This window comes from Cydia amplana, chromosome 9 (genome assembly GCF_948474715.1).
Source record: "Cydia amplana chromosome 9, ilCydAmpl1.1, whole genome shotgun sequence".
NCBI classification, from domain to species: Eukaryota; Metazoa; Arthropoda; class Insecta; order Lepidoptera; family Tortricidae; genus Cydia; species Cydia amplana.
This window is the reverse complement of record NC_086077.1, coordinates 6,504,828-6,525,790: the sequence shown is the minus strand read 5'-3', so window position 1 is coordinate 6,525,790 and position 20,963 is coordinate 6,504,828. Positions and strand designations below refer to the sequence as shown.

General features: G+C 39.4%; 1 protein-coding gene across 3 annotated transcripts in view; it reads right to left on the bottom strand.

Moving 5' to 3' along the window:
* Nucleotides 1-20,963, bottom strand: part of LOC134651001 (uncharacterized) — an 82,128-nt gene that overhangs the window by 15,057 nt on the left and 46,108 nt on the right. For 2 of the 3 annotated variants that reach the window (XM_063505969.1, XM_063505970.1), the window contains 12 exons: nucleotides 18,231-18,510; nucleotides 16,548-16,615; nucleotides 15,775-15,981; nucleotides 15,116-15,246; nucleotides 14,345-14,456; nucleotides 13,542-13,648; nucleotides 6,640-10,600; nucleotides 6,070-6,229; nucleotides 5,463-5,613; nucleotides 3,370-5,339; nucleotides 2,664-2,821; nucleotides 961-1,011 (listed from right to left, as the gene is read on the bottom strand). In XM_063505969.1, the coding sequence (XP_063362039.1) occupies nucleotides 961-1,011; nucleotides 2,664-2,821; nucleotides 3,370-5,339; nucleotides 5,463-5,613; nucleotides 6,070-6,229; nucleotides 6,640-10,600; nucleotides 13,542-13,648; nucleotides 14,345-14,456; nucleotides 15,116-15,246; nucleotides 15,775-15,981; nucleotides 16,548-16,615; nucleotides 18,231-18,510 (7,356 nt within the window). The remainder of the gene's footprint in view (nucleotides 1-960; nucleotides 1,012-2,663; nucleotides 2,822-3,369; nucleotides 5,340-5,462; nucleotides 5,614-6,069; nucleotides 6,230-6,639; nucleotides 10,601-13,541; nucleotides 13,649-14,344; nucleotides 14,457-15,115; nucleotides 15,247-15,774; nucleotides 15,982-16,547; nucleotides 16,616-18,230; nucleotides 18,511-20,963) is intronic. The other variant, XM_063505971.1, reaches the window with a different exon arrangement.

Sequence of the window (20,963 nt, the reverse complement as noted above, 5' to 3'; positions counted from 1 at the left end):
GATCCACTTCCCGGTTTCCGATTGAGCTGAAATTTTGCATACACATGTAAGTCGGGTGACAATGCAATATTATGGTACCATCGAGCTGATCTGATGATGGAGACAGGAGGTGGCCATAGGAACTCTGTGATGAAACAACGCAACCTAATTGTGTTAGGGGTTTTTAGAATTGTCTCGATGAGTATTAGTTGTCTGTCGTAAGAAAAGTACAGTCAGCGATAAAAGCGTGTACCAAAAATTCAATTTTTGCGAAAAACTTTTATTTTATTGTAAGATTTGACTGATGTAACAGCTTGTAAAGTCGAAATGAGCCGCTTAACACATTCAGTGCCAGCGCTTGCTACGCGCTACGAGCGTAGCCGATAACATGGGAAAAACCGTATGTAGCGAAAAGCGACTACGGATAGTGCACCTGCCTGGCGGGTTGCTGGCAGTGCATGCGTTAACTTCAATCAAACTTGGATCAATCCAGAGTGGATTTATTTCCCTCTTAGGAAATATCTACCTTTTCTTTTCATACCAAATTCTGACAGTTATGCGAGTTTGAAGTAAAGCGACTCAAATGAACCCTTAACCCTTTGAGTCCCGTTACAGTATTCTGACTGTCTCTGATAACCCGATATCGCGCTCGGACCCGAGGGGTTAAAGTTGAGGGCTTTCGGGTACAAACATTGCGTGACATTCGTCTTTTGTAAACGAACATTTTTATAAAGATCAACATCAAAATGTTGAATTGAAACAAACGCGTTCGGGCCCTTAAAATTGGAACCTTCAAGAGAGCTGAAAATTAAATTTTTAATATGATATATCGATATTGCACAATATCTTGTACATAGAGCTTCATATTTGATATTTTATTAAGTATCTAATTGTGGAAGGGAAAATAAGTTACTAATAATACAATTGCACAAATATATTAGTATATATAATAGGGTAGTATATACTTATATAAACACTTACATGGTCGAATTGCGTGGTTGGAACGACTGACGTCTCTTGCCCGTCGCCGCCCTAGCACGCACACATACACAATATTATTCACACGCATGCAAACCACAACCAGTATATTATGGCGTTATTCGACGTGGACAGTTGTCAATATATTTAATAGATGTCGTGAATTACTAACATACTACATTGTAAATTAACGGGAATAAATTTCACAAGGACACAAATGTTACAAGTTCTTGTTTTCTTTTGCGATTTATGATTATAGATTCAGCAAAATAGTTGTTATACACTCCCGGCCAAAAGTATCGAAACAAGCTTGTATTACAGTAGAAAAATGTGGTTTTTTTTTAAGCGATGGATTGTATACTACACATTGTATATTAAAATAATAATACAACATTATACAATTAAAATACTCAAATGCTGGCTATGATAGTAGCCAGTTAAACATTTTGTTAAAATGTATGTGTTAATTAAAAGGGTATTATTAACATTTTCCTATTTACATATTTACTTTTTAATAATAGTTTAGGATGTTTTGATATTTATCCTGTATTTTTTATTCTTTTGGGGCTGCCTAATGTAAAATTTAGAATTCAAATATACTTACAACAAAGAAAACAACCTTGATTCCATACTTTTGGCCTTGGGTGTACATTCGATTTAAAATCTAAACACAAACAAAATAAGATGATATTAAAATACTCGCCGATTATGATTCAATATCATAATATAAATTATATAATAACTACCAGAAGGTAGAAAATAGGATGATTAGCAGCGAACAGTACAAGTAAAAAAAAAACATTATATTGACAAACTGTCCACATATGTAAATATATAATCAATAAAATTAGGTAAAAGGTAAACTAAAAATTTGGTGTGAAAGTGAAAATGTTCCATTTTTGAGAAGTTGGTTTTTAGGTAATTACAAGCACATTGACAAAGTAAAACATTTTCACTATAAACTAAATCTTGGTATAGTACTAGGGAGGTTATATAAAGCATGGGATTATCAGTCGTTATTCATATATAGATACTACATAATGTTGCTATGTAAATGTTATTACTAATATATAATAGGAAAAATAGTAGTCACTTTTCTCTAGTTAACGTTAACTTATTAATTACAAAATCCTGTTAATTAAATTGTCAGTTGGTATTTAAAATACATGTATTTACAAACATTTAACCTTTTAACCACCTTTACGTGTAAAACTAACTTTCTATTATGTGCGATTTCAGCAGTCAAAAGAAAAGTCAGATTTTTACTTTAATTCCTGCTTTTCATACATTTTTAATGCGGTCGTTTAAAAAATGTTCATCCTTCTATGTCCTTATCTTTAGAAAGCAGTAAAATATCAATTAAACAGAACCTAAACCTGTGTTTCGCTCAGTTAGCAAGATTATAGGTTATTGCTAATGAAATATCATCAAATTTACCAAAACTGAACTTTCATATGGACCATCATCCGACGCGAAAGGTATAGATAGTGACTTACTAAACGGCGTGCAGTAAGTCAGTTCAAAGTGTTGATTAAAGTTGTAACTTTAAATTATCACTGGATGAGTATACTACACAAATATATATATGTTATTAAATGGCAGGTAAGTAGCTTTGATTGAACTTGTTTAGCAATAAAAGTAATATATGGATAAAATCAAAAACACACAATAGACACCACACTAAAAGACTCAAAACACACACTCACCTTCCAAATAAATTCGCCACTCGACGAATTGCTGGAGTGCGAGTCGGTGTCGCTGTCCCACTCCTTCACGTCGTCGGGCTTGTTGCCGTCTCCCTCTGGCGCGGGTTCTGTCGGCGAGTCTTGCGTGAACGATGTGCTCATGATCTCGGAAGCTGGTCCTGTGATTTTTTTTAGAAATAAGTGTGTGTCGTTTACCATAAGGACGAGATTTGCTTGTATCTTTATACGAATAACCTGTCACAGCGTCCTTATGGCAAGCGACAAAGTGTCGGAGTATGGCAACACATTGAAATGGTTATATTAGGTGCACCTTATCTCGTTGTAGTAATGTTCACGAATGCTTAACTGTGTGTGTTGCTTAATGATATGTCACATTTTTGAAAGGCTAATTTAGAGATCTCATTAAAGTTTGTTCAATATTTAATACAAATTTTCTTATTATTATTTTACTCGTGATCAGTTGAGTAATGCTTTTATGATTAGCATCAAGACTGTTGAAATAACGGCGCATTAGAATTCGGTAATAAGCAGAGTGTTAGCCTACAACGCCTATAGATGCCTATCAAAAAAACTTTATAATTTTCGGCCGTTTTTTTAGACACAACACGCTTTTATATAACATCACAGACAAAAGTAATAATAAAAAAGTAGAGTTATTTACTATAAAACAAGAGTAACAAATTGATTTAGCTGAAAACTGTCTTACCTGTAAATCTAATATCACTCAGGAGGGGCAGGTATGAGTCGAGCTGGCAGAACTTCTTCTCATTCTGTAAAAAATCCTCCGTTACAGCCACCATTTTCTCTTCGACTCCATTCACTTGTTCAGGAACAAGTTTGACCGGGCTGTCTTTTAAAGTGAGCGTCTTATCTTCTTCAGAACCATCTGGAATTTCATAGTTTTTGGTCTCTTTGCAGTCCCCATCGTCTACATTGCTTTCGAGGAGTTCCTCAAATGATTCGCTTATAAAGTTGACTGTTGCAAATTTCTCGCTGTTGCCGTTGCACTTTATTTCATAAGCATTATTGACTTTCGTGACTGAGCCGTTTGGGATGTCTTTAAGCGTGTCAACATTATGTGTAGTTTGTTCGTTTTGCTTTGATTCCGGTGATTTTGGTTCAGCCTGATTAAAATCATGACTTTCATCATTTATTCCATTGATTGTTATTTCTTTGGAATTGTCACTGTTGCTCTCTTTTAGTGCGCCATCCATTTGTTTCCTGCTCGTGTGGGAGTCGTATGTATGATTCAATTCGAGTATGTGAGAATCAAAAGTCCTATTAGGACTATCCTTTTCTTTGGAAATTTCAGCGATAATAATCGAATGAGGCTGCTCCGTTTCATCCTCTTCTAAGTCTGTAATTATAACTGTATTCTTATCTACGTGAGATTCTTTAAAATTTGTAATACTAGGCGGACTTAAAACTAGAGTTCTCGGTTGACTAGGCCTGGTCGAGTCTTCTGTAGGAGCTTCTTTCTCGTGGGAAAGGTCCTGAGGGCGTGTTTTCAATGAGTTTTCGAATCGGTCGAAGTCGCCTGAACCGTTTTGACTAGAGTGCAAGCGCGACGTTTCCTGGGGTTTAGAAGTGGCCGCGTGCATGAACTCGATGAAAGACGGCGTCGCGTCCGATCCGAGTCGGCTCTCCTCGGACACCTCGGATTCGTAAGGGAAGGTATGTACATCTGTCTCTTGTTGCCGCAGCTCCGCTGACAGCATAAACGACTGGTAGCTAGGTACAATGTTTGGTAGATTTTCTGGCGTCCTCACGTCTACTGCCAATGTTGAAGCCGTGCTCTCGTCGGAAGGAATCTCCGTAAGAGGAGTGCTCGTCACACCGGCCCCCATATCGTAGTGGCAGTGCGGGCTGTCATGGGTTTCATCGCGTTTCGGGCTCTCGTAAAACAGATGGTCTTCCAGGCAAGTTATTTCAACGCTGTCCATTTTTTTGATAAAAGGCTCGCTTTTTAATTTCGGGCTAGCGACGACTTCTTCGCACTCTTTGGGTGCCGGTGCGGAGATGTCGACATTAACATCTATGGGCGAGCGTCTAACTAGCTCCGGCGGGGGTAATATCCAAGCGTTATCGGCAGACAAGGCTTCTGTAGTGCAGTTAGAGTACGGTCCTGTCATCGTCCCGTACGCTAAGTCCTTCGTTTTCGAGCCTTCCGACTTGGTCGGCGAAGCTTTCGCTTTCGTGTACGTGTGGTTGTCATTATCGTTCGCTGTGATGGAATCGGGCGAGAACCGGTCGTCGTCCGACTTGCTGTCGTGGACTATGTAGGTGGAAACGTGGCTGAGCTCTTTATCATCGTCGAGGGTGAGCGTGTCGCTTTCGCTGTTGTCGTCCTTTTCATCAAAGTCTGGAGGGAGATCTTGATCGGAGGCTAGGTCGTCGAAAGCCTCTTCTACGTTATACAGCGTGTCGTTGGAACACCAGGAATCGATGCTGGTAGCTTTAGAGAGCGTTTCGGAAGGTTTGATGTCGGTCGGTTGCGTGGTTTTGGACAGTGTTGAGACGCCCGTGACCGCGGTGGCGGTGTCGGTGGTGGGGCTGAGCAGGAAAGGGGAGACCTGGGAGATGCGCTCGCAGGGGCCCTCGTACACGGTGAACGTTCGGTCGTCTATTTCGGTTTTCGCAGGGCTGGCGTTAAGACTGTCAGCACTCATTGTTATCCTGGAAACAGTAAAATGGAATTGAGTTTTTGTTTTCTCAAAATGTTGGTGTTAATTTAGTTACTTCATTTAGAAGTTATATCTAAACTTGTAAGTATTGCTAGTTTATTTAGTGTGTACTCACTCCCTGCTACTAGTTTGAGGTTGGGTGCAGGATTGCCGGCCGGGCAGCGTGTAGGTGTCTTGGCCTGTCGGGGGCTCCGTGGGTTCCTCCGTAGAGTTGTTGCATGGCGACGGATAGCTTTCTGAGGATTCCGTGCGGAGTGACGCGTTCCCTGTAACATTAAACTTGGTTGATATAAGTCGTCCTAATCAGCTTTAGTCATGTTTTTTTGATACAAGCGTTTGTCAACGACGGTACTTTAAACAGTGTTCCACTACTCATTAAACAAATTTAACCAGTTTTAGCAGGCCTTAATCAGGATACCAGACTAATCATACTTAAACAAAACTGTAGGTTATGTAAATTTCAGTTTCATTAACACCGCCCGATGTTTCTTTATCTCGCTCTGTACATTTACCGTACTGGCACAGTCGGTAGGATGCCGGCGCGTTACATAGCAGGTTCACCTCTCGCTCGATTCGCTCTCACGCACACACACAACACTCTCTCTAGGGTTTGCAATCCGGATCCGAAACGTATGAAATTATCCGGATCTGGATCCGGATCCGCGGATCTTCCCATACATTTCAGATCCGTCGTGCAAACCCTAACTCTCTCGTTAGCTTACACAGCACGTCGCTCTCGTAGGCGGACAGCTGCGGGCCGGTTTCCTCGGCGATGGGGCTGAGCGCGCCCGGGTAGCTCACCACCAGCTCGGGCGGCGGCGGCAGCTCCGACCACGACGAGCTCTCGCTCTCGCTCTCGCACGAGGGCTCTATGGCTGCCACCTAAATAAAGACAAGGACAGCTATAGCAAATTCTCTTAATCAATAAAACATAGTTTTGTTTCCAATGGTGAAGCCAGAGGTCAAATTAACCTTTTCACATTCAGAACTACTTAGCTGAAATTGGATACCTAAAGATGTTCCGAATTAAAACCATTTTAACCATTTTCGATACTACTGTCTAATTTTTACTTTATTCAGAATCTTACTGGGGTATGTGTGAGCTCGCGGTATGAAAGAGGTTTTGAAATCTGAATATTAATGTTAAAGAATAAGAACACACATAAGAACAGCATCCGTACAAATTTTGGAGAGCCATAAACCTTGAGTAAGTGAATAGGCACTCACTCAAACTATATACAATTTCGCCAGAAAAGTTCAAATACCTAATAGAAGTCTACCAAATAAAATACCTGTGCAAGAGGCAGCTTCAGTTCCAGCTCGTTCCTCAATGCGTTGACGCAGTCTTCATGCAGCGTGAACATCTCCCGTATATTATCAATGTTCCCCCCGTTCCCCGCTAGAAACGTCTCCGGCGCCGATTCCTCCTCCCTCACCACATCGTTCTGCACTAAACCTTCCACAGTCAACGGCCCTGAGTATTCAATATTCAGATTATTTTCGTTCTCGGCCATAGCCAATTTCGAAGTGATTTGAAGCTCTATTTGGTTCAATTCGATTTCTTTGTGCAGTGAACTTAAACCGGAATCTGATTCCACGGGAGCGGGCTCCGTTGCTGGGTTCAAATCTATATCCACTAGATATTTCTGCTGAGATGTGGAGGCTAGAAAGTAACCAGGCGAGTTGGGAGGCGTCGACGGTGAAACTTTTTTCTCAGCGACAGATTGGTCAGTGACATCGCTGGCTTCGGTGTTCGCGTCTGTTTCATCCTTAGGACTCATTATGTCTAGGAAATTATCGTTATTGACTATATCCGGTACTTCATTTAAAAAGTTGCCATCGCGGAGTGGCGAGGGAGTCTCGAGATTCATGTCGCTGAAATTTGAAGAGAAGAACATCTCTTCTTTCAGGATGTCGCCTAGATCTCCACCAGATTTGATGCCTTTAAAGAGTTCCATAGTGCAGTTCTCAAAAGGGCCTAAGACTACTGAGCTGTTTTCATCGTAGGTGTCAGTTGGGTGACTTCTAGTCGGAGAATCAAAAGGGCTTAAAAAATCTGGGACACATTGTTGTTCCAATTTTGTTAGCGTTACTCCGGGTCCATAGTCAGGGACTTTTGTTTCTGATAATACGTCAGACTTTTCTTCTGTTGAGTTGGGAGTGTCATCGACTGAGCTTTTAGGTGTACTTGAACATAGAGGTTCCTTCTCGTCAACTTGGCTGCTAAGTTGCCTTTCCGCGTGTAAAAACTCATCCACATCCCTCGCAACCGTAGGCAGATCCAAGTACTCTGTGGATTCATGCTTGATTAGTGAACAGCTATCATTTCCAGGAGTTTCTAAGCAAGAGTTTATGACATCTTTAATGTTATCATCCAAAGGGTTTTGTTCTACAATTTCAGCCTTCACACTATCAGTCAGATCCATATAAGCTGTGCTGTCATCTGATGGTACATGCCCATTTTCAAAAGCAGTAGTATTAGACTTAGGAATAGCATTTTGTTCTATAATATTGTCTTTTGCAATTGTTTCTTCTGCAACCACTGCAATTAATTCTGCTTCATTCTGACTTGGTAACTTAGATAATGGTTTTAAAGTGTCATCAGCGCATAAACTTTCTGTTACTCTTTTTTCAGAGTCAAGAAATGTATTTATCACTGTTCCCATATTAACTTCCGGTTCCATCGTTTCTCGTACTGGCTCATCAAGTATAGTGTCTACAGGACTTTCGGATACAATTTCGAAATTCGATACTTCTTTTACTGTGTCTTTAATTAGAAAAGTACTCTGTGAAGAATCTGCACTTGCTGTCGATTCAAGATCAAGTGATATCTGAGGGACCACAGACTGTGATTCAATTTGCGTTTTAGTATTTTCCTTATCATGATGCACCTGTTTATCAATCGGCTGATCTATGGTATGCGTAACATCCCGTACAACATCTGGAAGAGATTCGATTTCAGGGGCTTTGTTTTCACATTCTCGTAAATAAGCGTCAGAAGTGGGTGTCACCTTTAAATTATTCTTGTGAAAAAAATTCGGTGACTCTACTTTTAGTATAGCTTTAGGTACTTCTTGCATGGCATCTAGCAAGATTTCTTTTGTAATATTATCTAGATTGCTGGATGAAGGTATATTTACCTCCTCTTTAAGAAAATTATGTTGACCATCTACTTGTGAGAATGTTTGTTTTTGTAATATGTCTTGCCCAGCTCCAGTTTCATTAGTAATTTTATATGCAGTAGAGTTATCCAAGGATTTTATTTCAGTGTTGAGAAATATTTCCACTGTTTCATTTTTAGGAATATTCAATGGTTCAGGTACTAATGTTTTAGCTTGAGCTTCAATACAATTCAAAGCAGCTGTCTCAGCTTCTTTAATTATTTTGTCAATAAATTCCTCAGGAAGTTTATCTATTGAGAGTTGTTTTTCTTCTTGTGCTTCCGAAAAAATCAGCGTAGGTGTAGTAACATTAATTGGAGCATTTGTTACCACAACTTCTTTTTCTACCAATGTCACAAGTTCTTCCTCTGTGTTTTTAGAAACATCTGTTTCAGTAATTGACTTAAGATCTACTTCAACATCGCCTTTATTATGACGTCCAGTTAAAAAGCTCTCAATAACTGGAGTGGCGGATATAATTTGTACTGATTCAGGTATATCTGATTCCTCTTTTAGTTCATAAGTTGGTAATGGCGAATCGCCTTGTTGACTTTCTTCTAGCCTATGAGGAGATTCAAACGCTATTTGACTAACATTGTCTAAGTTTTCTACTTTTACAGACGAAGTTTCTTCCAGGGCTATGATATCAAATGGTGTTATTTTACTATCGGTTGTACTTTCTGCAGGTGAAATGAGATCATTATTTATTTCTTTTTGACTATTTATGCTAGTCGTTTCGAGTCGTAGGTCAGTCGCGTGTTTTTCTTCTAGTGGGGCATTTGGTAACAGATCTGCAGCCTTATCATTTTTAACTACCTCAGGGAATACCGGCAAGACCTCTTCATCTTCTACATTCACTGGCACATTTTGTTCTAAACTTTGAACAGTCTTAATTATTACTTCTTCAGCGTTGTTACAAACTGGTTTATTATCGCTAACTTCACTTATTGACTTAGTTTGCACTGTTTCCTTATCATGCAATATATCAGTTAACTTATTATCACTCGGGGTTTGGCAGTCTTCACTCACATACACATTCTTATCTTCATTAACACTATGCATTGGCGTTATACATATATCAGTTTTTACACTATCACTATTATCTACTTCACTTTCTTTTGGCAATACTGGTTCAACTTGTACATCCTCAGATATTTCAATTGCATGCAGTTTATTTTGTAAATCAGCATTCGTCTTATCAAACGGTAACTCCATATCTTTTATGGGCGTATCAGGAGTTAAATTTTCTAAGGTGTGTTGACTGGTGGTATCGCTATGCCGCTCGAAGGAGTGACTGAGCGTGCCTATCGTATCTCTATCTTCATCCTCATTCTGTTTCTTTTCGGGCGATTTTTCTTCAAATCCGACTTCCAAAATATTCTGGAAGTTTGTAATGCCAGGCGATTTAACCATACTAGATTGCGTCGGGTAATCTTTTTTACAGTCTAAGCTCAGATTGTCCCTCGACGGACTCGCCTGGTGGCTCGACTCCGAGCTGGACGTCTTTTCCGAATTGAGAATATTATCGAGATTCTTTATAACGTCGCTGACATCTTTGTAGTAGCTGACGTCGTCCTGGCTGCCGGCGATGATCTCCTTGAGCCACGGGTCGACCGAGGCGTCCGAGCGATCGTCGTCCCGGTCCTCGATGGTGTTGGCCTGGTGGCACTCGAGGACGGCCTGCTCGTTATGCGTGAGATAAATGTTGCGGACGTCCTCGAGCGAGCCGTGGAGGTTAGTGAGGCTCTCGGACTTGATCTGCACGGATAGCGGGTCTTTGTCCGACAAGATGCTGCTGGACCTGGAGACGGCGGTGTCGACGCTGAGACAGCCGGCGGACAGGTCTTCGGAGCCGGTGAAGTGTGAGGTGGAGGGCGCGTGCACTAGGGCGCGGTGCTCGTCGAGCTTGGGGATGGTGTTGGGCTTGAGGCGCTGCCAGCGCTCCTCGAAGTCGGAGCTGCCGTAGCCGTCGTCGCGCGTCTCGTTACAGCGCAGGTGCGTAGAGTGAAGGTGTTCGAGTAACGCCTGCACCTGGACGGCGCCGGGCCGAGAGTCGGGGTTCTCATGCCAGCATAGCTGCATCACTTGGTGTCTGTGGGGAAAATAAGGAATGATGACACATGTTGAATTTTATAACAAAATCTAGTAAAATAGATAGCAAACGAGCAATTTATCACAATAATGTGGATATTAAAATAAAATATTAAAAAATTACAAAAATACAGGAGTTTCAAAATTTAAGTTTTTTTTAACTTCCAAAAACGATAAAAGTCAGGGTACCATTCGATTCCTTACATTTCACCAAAAAAAATATTGTATAGCAACTATATACATAAACGCAATATTTCACCGACAAAAACACAATTTTCTTGTTTTGTCCATACTACAACGTGGGCGATGACGTCACGGCCTCTGGCCGTTTTGTATAGGGCGTTTCGCGAGTGAAGTGCGACTGTCGGACTTTGACTACAATTTCTGACTTTTGTGTTACTTTAATGCAATGGGTCCCATATAGACATTTGATCCTAAAAACAAACCCGATCGATTGATACCATAAAAAAAAAATAGTCATGTAGCCTATTGTGATATCGTTTTAAATCAGTGAACGCATATAAACCATGGAAGTATTCTGTCCGCTCAATTATGACCCAACGTAAAGTATTCGATTGTAGGCGGTGCTTACAGAGTGTTCGATTGGCAACTTCAGTGCGGCCGAGATGACAGTCAGTGACGGATGGCTAAATTGGTTTATAAAAACTACGTTTTTTTGTAATTAAAAATGTCTTCATGTGTCGTGAAGTGGTGCAGAAGTTATTTTAGTTCATATCAAGGACAGTGGAATCACTTTTCACTTGTAGTAAACAGATAACTTCAGTAAAATTTGGAATAAACATGACGACATTTTTTCAATACTACCGTGCTAAGCTAAAACGTAACAACTGCATACGACTTTCATAACAACATACGACTTTTTAAATTGCGAGGATAATAGGGATGGTTTTATGCCAAATGAAGTAGACTATTTTATTAACTTATGATTGGTTTAGGTATTTTCTATATACAGTAGAATCCGCTTATAATGACATTGAAGGGAAGTAACAAACATGTCATACTAAGCGGATGTCATATAAAGCATAGTTGATAAACTTTTTATTTTATGTTTTCCAAATTAATCTCAAACTATTTTGTGAGAGATGAGTTTTATTAACCTTATACGAATTATCAACTTTCACCGAGAGTAAAAACTAAAACAATTTAAACGCCACAGACGTCCTCGCAGGGAAAGATGTGGGGCCGGCCACGAAAACCAGGGAATTTGTCAGTATAACCGAACATAATTCTATAAAAATAGTATTTATAGGTCGAAGTCATCTTATCCGACTTTGTCACAAAGAATTTCATATGAAAACCAAACTTCGCACAGTAATTGCGTCATAGTAAGCGGTTGGACAGTATAAGCGGAGTCATAATAAATAAATAAATAAAAAAAAAAACGGATAAACGGATAATAAACGGCTTCCACTGTAATTATAAATGTAGTAATAAATTCCTTCTTACAGATTTGTATTTTCCTTTTTTATTTCATGAGATGGAGCTATAAAAAAACTACCTAGTTATTTCAAATTAATAATCAAATTTGGTATTGTCATTTTACATTACTTTCCATTCAGATTCCCACAAGATGCTATTCGCAGAGAACTATGGAAAAAAGCTGTCCAATTAGAGAGACATGAAATTGAGTGGATGCCTGGCAAGATATCTAATGTTCTATTCATGAGATAACCCGTGAGATAATCATACCCGGTCTCCTATATGTAGATACATTTTTTTCTATCACGCTTTCACTGAATTAATTTAACAAATACACACATTATCTCAAAATGTTTATCATTTTAATCCACCCTCTACTGTCACATCAGCCTTTGAGGAACGATGTATGTAGGTTCTCTCTCAAGCCATTTCCGTCCGTAGAAAAGAGCGGCGAATTTAGAAAATGTAAGCGCGCGAACGGTTATGGTCCCATACAAAATTGTAATTATGCGCCTTTTTCTACTGACAAACTTGCTTGACCGGCTATATACATATAAAATATTTCCATTGGAACTGAAAGTGGGGATTTATTGTGACTCCGCCTGTTCAAATGTTTTTGACCCGATTCGTGTACCCATGTAAATTTTGCAGGCTGTATAGCCTGCCCGATTTCTAAGATCAAGTTCGCCATACATTTACTATGGCGTACTTGATCTTAGAAAAACGGACAGACTATACCAGTACGGCTACCATCAGTTTGGCACTGACAAACACCGTCGAGAACGTAATTTACTTTCTATACATCTCGCTCGTACTCGCATATTAGTGCAAACGAGATGTATAGAAAGTAAATTACGTTCTCGATAGCGTAAATGTCAGTTTTGACACTGTCAGTGACTCATGGTACGGGCTCTGAACGTGACTTCGCACTGCCATACAGATTGATAATAAAATATACAAAATACTTATTATAGCGGAATACATTTATACCTACAACAATGAATATTTAATTATGTTGAGTTAGTCTGTCATTTAATTTCATAACAACATTTTAACTAGTTATCTTTTAATCTGCATTAAATTATTATACGTGAATTATTTGACTGGTTCTTCAATGTATGGCATAAACCTATCCCTGTCCAAGTCATATTCTAATCAAATATGAACCGCGAACTCTCAGCGGCCAGTACGTACAGTAAGAAGGTTATTAGCGGATTAATGTCGCTGATTGGTAGTTATTGACATTATATGCATTTCATCTACACTTAGCTGTGTACGTTAGTGTAATAGAGACAGGCTCTGTAAACGTATCGTCTTATTTAAATGTAGGCGTAATTGTGTATGTGTGCTAATTTGGCCCGAGAATTTGAACGGTAATGTTCCCAAAGGCGGTTTCCAGTTATATGCTTTCACTGTTTTAAATCGAATCTCATACTGGAATATGGCAGTCTCGCTAAGCGGATTGCCTTGGTATTGAGTACTTTCGGCTGGGGTTAACTTACAGATGTTCCCGGTAAGGGCAGTCGGGCTGCGCGGGCGGCGGCGCGGCGGCCCAGGAGCAGATGTCGCGCAGCACGTAGCCCAGGGACGACACGTCGCCGGCCTGCGACTAAAATCACCATTTGCTCAGTTAACTATGCAGTATAAAACTAAGACACGCAAGTTTAAGACACTCGCAAGTAAGCGAGCCAAGCGTCATCAGCCCGACACTTGTTCGCCACGGGTAATTTACACCTGCCAGGCCTGTGGTCGTGTTTGCCGCTCCCGTATTGGCTTACATAGCCACGAAAAACGTTGTCGCCCTACCTGACACTGTTTCAATAGTCTGTAATAGACTTTAAGGCCAATGATAAAACTAACTATGACTGATTATAAATACCAAGAGTTTTTTGACACATTTTTATTGCCTCCCGTCATTTGTACATCTATCATATCCTCACGACACGCGTTCGAATTAATAGAAACTAAAGTCTAAGTTTAACAGTAAATAAAGCAATCTGTAAACTGTAATGGTCGTGTATCTCCTGACATGGCGCAGTCGGTTGGATCGGATCAGTTGCATTTTTTTTTCGAGTTTGTTTGTCACCTTGTGACAGCATCATCAGGCCAAGTTTATTTTAACATTACATTATTGCACTGACATCGAAATTATGGAAGTTATCAGCTCAATAAGGTCAGGTATTAGATATGAATTTTCCATAGACGGAACAAACACTTTACAAATGTTCGAAGCGTATAAAAACTACAATTATGAGTCACTTGTCCAGATGTGATTTAGTTGTTTTATTTACTAAGCATTATTTACCATATGCTGAATATTGTCGTCATGCGGCCGCGGGTCCAAGCCATAATGGCCCAGCACGGCGCGCGCCGCCTCGTCTGAACCGCGAATCAGAACGTTCTGCGTGCACAGCTCACTGCAAAACATTTATGGCGTTATTCATAAACGTCTGCTAAGTTAATCAGCTGATGATCATCGTTTGTCCCTCTCTATGGGATACCGACAGATAGGGACAAACGACGATCATCAACTGATTAAGTTAGCAACCGTTTATGAATAAGGCCATTAGATTTTACTGTAATAAACATACAAATACAAATATAGAAAAATTACAAGATTTTGAACTCGTCTCTAAAAAAACTGTTTCATAACTACATACAGAATCTATTTAAGTGCTCGTTTCGGATTGTTTCCAAACATTATGTAGTAAACGCTAATTAAATACATACCTTCACAAGAAATAAAGGAAGAATCCATTTTGGAAAGAGAAAATTGTGAGAAGTTTCTTAGTTTGCAATCACGGAAACTTTTTCAACCCATTCCATGTACCGGGAAATCAGCGAAATATCTTACTGATATAAGATTTGCAACTGATTCTTGTGACAATGTCAAGTTAGTGTGCAATGTGTTGATCACAATGTCTTGAATTATGAAATATTGACATTATATTCAACACAAAATTGACAAATTTTTACCAGAGTGATTTTTCTACACGATTTGCCGTATGTCACGACTGATTCATCTAAGGATAAATTAATATAGACGATTAGATATGTGCCTAAACCTGTAGCTTACCCATATGTGTATCCTCTAGAGTGAAGGTAGGAGAGAGCGGAAGTGACGTCACACATGAGACGCAGCGGAACGCCGCTCTCGTTCAGTGCCGCCATCATTGGACGGTTCGCTGTCAAATAGTTCTGGAGGTCCTGGAAAATAAGCACGGTAAAATATAACCACAGACAACATTCCGTTTCCAGCTATGCGGTCGTTGATTGAGATACTAGATCTATGATATAATTATGTACGTTCGCCGCCTACAGTCGTGAGGTTTATGGTGGTAAGGCTTTAGGTCAGGTCTAACGGCCTGGCCACGACATTGCGCGACTGGCTACGGCTAAGGCAACAACCATAGGTTGGAGCGAGATACAGTTTTCGCTTTAGCCGAAGCCAGTCGCGCAGTGTCGTGGCCAGGCCGTAAATAGCTTGAAACTTACACTACTATGTATTATATTAAACTGTTACCTACTGACGCTTTACATATCTATTGTGGGATATTGAAGACATCTGACCACAAAATTAAGGACGTTCTCATGCCTCGAGTCCCAAAAGGGTCGGTTTTATTTTATGTTATGAGCCTCGTGGTATGGTAGGTGGATAAGCTACTACGAAGAACCGCGCCTTATGATCTAGACTAGCGTTTTGTAGACTGATATAAAAGGTCGGGTATTACTTACCATGGAGCACAGCTCAAATATAAGAATCCAGGGGTCTTCCTGTAGACAGCTGGCCACGAAAGCGAGCACGTTCTCGTGACTCGAGTCGCGGTAAAGGCGCGCTTCGTCGAGGAACCGAGCTTTGTCTTCTAGACTCGCGTTCTGGTTGAGTATTTTGACTGCTACTGTCGTTGTTGTGCCTTCGTCTTCGATTTCGCCTTCCACTACCTGCGATATGTTGGAAATCAATATATTAACTGGATTATTTAGTTGTATACGCTCGATTGAGTACTTAACGCGTCGTTAATGCGCCTCGCATTGGCTCTAAGTGAATTCACCGAAGTGCGAAACACACATTATGCACATTATACACATGCATAGTGTATTAGGTTCTGCGTCGAGAGCATTTGGCAGTAAATGGTCCAAATATTATACGATTGCCATGCCTTTCCATTTCAGAGTTAGAAAAAAAAACTAAAATATTAGTGACTTCGAATAAAACCGTTAAAAGAACTAACTGGGAAAATTATACGGACAAAAATTACATCTCAAATCTTTATACGATACCTACTTTTAATTGCAATTGATTGAATTTTGGATAAGAACGCAATTCGAACACACTGTTTAAGTAAAAACTCGTTGATTACAAAAAGTGAACATATTTCAACAACATATTTTGTTGAATTGATCGCTATTCCTTAACTGTGTCAAATTATTGGTTCACTTGTGCAAATAACTGTTACTTGCCTCGTGTCAACAGAGGAAAATCGAAACGAATCTAGTTGTTGACTCACCCTGCCGAACCACCCCCGTCCGATCTCGCGTAGATATTGCAAACGGTTCCTCGGGAAATCCTCGTCGCCTGAAAAGAAAATATAAACGAGTTTTATCACCACAATAGTGGACTCCATTGTTGTTTATATTGTGTGAAAGGTCGTCTCTATCGTTAAAGTTTATGAGGAATTTTTGAAATTGATTTTGCGCACTTTACGTATAGTGCTGGGTACGATAGCGGGAAATACCGTCCGAAATTGATATTATTCAACGTTGGACAGAAATACATGCCGTGTCAAGTTATGTCATACTTATAACGAGGGTTCCATTAACGCGATCAGAATGGGATTGGACTGTCAATACATAATTTATATTATTATATAAATTATAACGACAGCGACGTAAATATATGGGAAATGTCGATTCCATTTCATTCCTACTCTGACTGTGGCAAGATTATTTCGGGTTTATAAAAGAATGTAACTTTGGTTCCCCGTTACGGTATTAGAAATGGATTGCTCAATATTACACTATAAATAAATAAATAAATAAATTCATTTATTACAGGACCATCAGGGATCATTTTTTGTTAGTACCTACTTACGACTATGCCTTATAAAATATTGTTAGTATTATGCTCTATAAACTATACATCACCCCACTCACACATCACACATCATCTATAAACTATCATCATCATAACTATATATCAGTACCCAAAAATGCTGTGAAGTTCTAGTTCTAGTGATAGGATACTCGTCGAACCAAACCACGCGTCGCTAGCATCAGATCAGCTACTAATTCCAGTTGGTTGGCAGCGGTTCAAACCCCCTATTATGTAGTGGACTCTACAAGTCTTCGTTCTTCCTAACATTGTTGTTATTAGCAGTGATCGGAATTGGTAGTGCCATTTCACGGGACTTCGGTGCGTAAACTTAGTATGGATATACATTTTCACCCCGGGATTTCATATTACCTACTTCAATTAAAGACATGCCAAGAAATATTTTTGTAAAAAAAACCGGCCAAGTGCGAGTCGGACTCGCGTTCCAAGGGTTCCGTACATTAAGTCCGACTCACGCTGGACTGCACATTTCTAATAGGTTTTCCTGTCATCTATAGGTAAATAACTATTTTGTGTATTTTTTTTTCCAAAATTTTGGACCCAGTAGTTTCGGAGATAAGGAGGGTTATGGTCATTTTTTGCCTACTTTCTTGAATAACTGCTAAACTATTAATACTAAAATTATTAAAAAAAATATATATTTGAAATCCTTACAATGAGCTCTTTCATTTGATATGTAACACGATATAGTTTTATTTTTTTTATTTTTCAATTTTCTCATTTAGCCCCCAAAAATGGCCTCCATATTTAAAATTCATTTATTTACGTTACTCGTCCATCTTTGGGGCACAAACTTACATATGTGGCCAAATTTCAACTTAATTGGTCCAGTAGTTTCGGAGAAAATAGGTTGTGACAGACAGACGGACAGACAGACGCACGAGTGATCCTATTAGGGTTCCGTTTTTTCCTTTTGAGGTACGGAACCCTAAAAATAAGAGTCTTGGAATCCCGAGTCTTATCCATGTTAAGTACAATGTTTGAGGTCGTTCACCCCAAATGGCACTACCTATTCCGATCATTGGTTATTAGCGACGCTGCCGATGTCACAGTGGTATAAAGTAGTTAGGTAACTCACCGAACCAATCCACGCATCTCTCCAGCGGATCAGCGACCCTGATGCCTGAAGGCAGTGGCTCAAACTCAACAACCGACTCGCGGCTGACTCTATTCCGCTCCTCGTTCTCGCTAACAATGTACGCTGTAGCATTGTTGTTGGCGATGTTCTGCATCTCCCGCAGCGATATGGGGCCATTGTTGTTGTCCTCGCTGATGTTGTTGTTGGCGGGTTCTGAGAAGCCGGAGTCGGGCGGGTGCGAGCGCCGCTCGTGCAGGTGTGTGGCACTGGCAGTGAACAGCTGGTGAAAAAATATTTATATAAATATTAAATAATCTTTGACTTGGAGGGAAACAAATCTATCTGTGTGAACTAAAAAATAACAGTTAGCTTTTAAGTTCGAGAAACCAATGGAAAACATGACAGGTGACGTGCTAATGTTCCTAAGAGGCTAGTCACGCGTCAAAGTGTGTTCCAGTAGTTTGTTGTATCGAGAATTTTCCGTAATCTACATAGTGCAAGTCAAAACTATGAAATTACAAACAAAAACAAGAAGAAAAAAAGTAACTCGGACACAAAACATCGATCCACATAGTTATATAGATTTAGTTTACATAGTACACAAAACCTGACGTGATTAGGACGAATGATTATTATAATCACGAAACTAAAATTAACTTCAATACATAAGCAGACAACAAACAGGCAAAGTATCTAAACTAAACAATGGATCGCGTGTTGAAGTAAATAAGGTACGGGCTAAGTAGCAAGGTGGAGCCGGGTAAAAACTAAACGGGCGCTTATGAAAGATTTACGAGTTCGTCGGCTTTAATGAATTAAGGATTTCACTTGAAAGGAATCAATGGGATTAAGGTCAAACGTTTTCAGGGAACGCAGCAGCGGCCGGCTCAAAGTCACAAGTCACATTAATTCTGATCACAGAACATATTAAAGAGGTTAGAACGGCTATCGCGCGCAGTTAGTATCGGAACCGGTGTCGCCGCTCGTTCCTCTCCACATTTCCACATTTCTCGCGCAACGGTAGTAAAAACTTGTGTGCCTGGTGAATGGATACGCCTCCTTTAGACAGATTTGATGTCTGGTTTCTTAATCTGAACGTTATTGTGGCGCAAAAGGCATGTTTACGTTTTTCGGTCAGCGCGGGCGAGTACTAGCATGCGAGCGTTTGCTCATAACCGGCGGCGACACGTAACCTGCTCGCATCGCCATTCTACTTGTTCTGTGATTCTGATGGTGTCGATAGATCCATCAATCAGGAAGAGTTAAGGCTACCGCAAGTTATATTATCATAGCCTTTTGAGTGACAAGCGAGAATTATATTTTGCAGTACATTGTACTTCGATTAATTAGGAAGATGCCAAACATAATTAGTACACTCGCAGCTAGCATACAGTTGGACGCTTTTCGATTAACACAATATACACCTCTCTCTCAACTTCATATCTTCCTTGAGTTATTTTCTTGAAATAATATGTTATGCTACTAGTGACAAGTTGCTTTTGCAATGCAACATATGAGATATGATGTTGATGCAGTAAACATATATTATACATAAGTACGTTTTTTCACCGCAAACCTTATAGGGATGGTGTGACTGACAAATAGATTAAACTACAGGAAATTTAAGAATAAAACGTAATACCCACTGAATTTATTTACAGACAAGATGACATGTTGGTTACATTACAGACAGCAGCGGTTTTGATTATTCACGTAAACCAAGAGCCAAATAATATTTAACCACATTATTAAAACGGCGTGTTGATAGATTTTTTTCGTCTTTTTGTTCCTTTCTCAAAATCATATTAAATGCCACTACCAACTAGGGCTTGCAAATATTCGAAACTTTCAGATATTCGAATATTCGACTTTTTCTGACGACGTATTCGAATATTCGAATAATTATTCGAATATTATAAAAAATAAGAAAAGGAACGAGAAATCGGTTTATTATCGTTTTATTCAAAAGCTTTTTTCACATATTGCTAAAACTAAGGATATTTGGCAGAAATCCACTTAATTGACTAGATTTTATCATCCTACTATTTATAAGATGCCCACATTTATAAAAACAAGTAAAACGCCAAAATTAGACGTATTTAATATTTCTAGATAAAACTTATTATAAAAGCGTCGTTGCGTGAAATAATATAACTTTAACCATCCAAACACCTAGGTATGTAAGATATTTTTTTAGTAGGTAATTATTTTCCGATTTAATTTAACTTGTAATCACTCAGAGGCCTGTAAAAAGGCCTTTAATTTCATTGTATTTTGAATCTTTATTGACTTTATTTGTTTTAGCAAGTTATTATTCCTAATGGTCGGCTAATTATATAATATTGGAATATTTAAGGGAAAAAGTTAGTTGAGTACTGGGTGGATTATTCGTCAGCTAAAGGTGCATGGTTAGATTACCAAGTTGGGCAGGTTTGGTATGATTAAATTTGAGAATTGCGATAAGTGGCAAGGTTTAGACTTCAAAAATTCGCTTAACGTATACGCTTGTACTGAATAAACAGAATGACCCTTTAACTTAAAACTTACGCACCGTAAAAATAACATATACTTTTTGGTATCGTATTCTTTTAAATTTAGTTAGGTTTCACTGTATTCACGAAGTCTATCGAGAGGAATACAGTAAAAATATTATTTCCTTCGTATTTGGGTACCTACCGTTCCTCATTCACTGTAAATACCCGTAAAACACACAGAAACTGTAACTACAGTGGA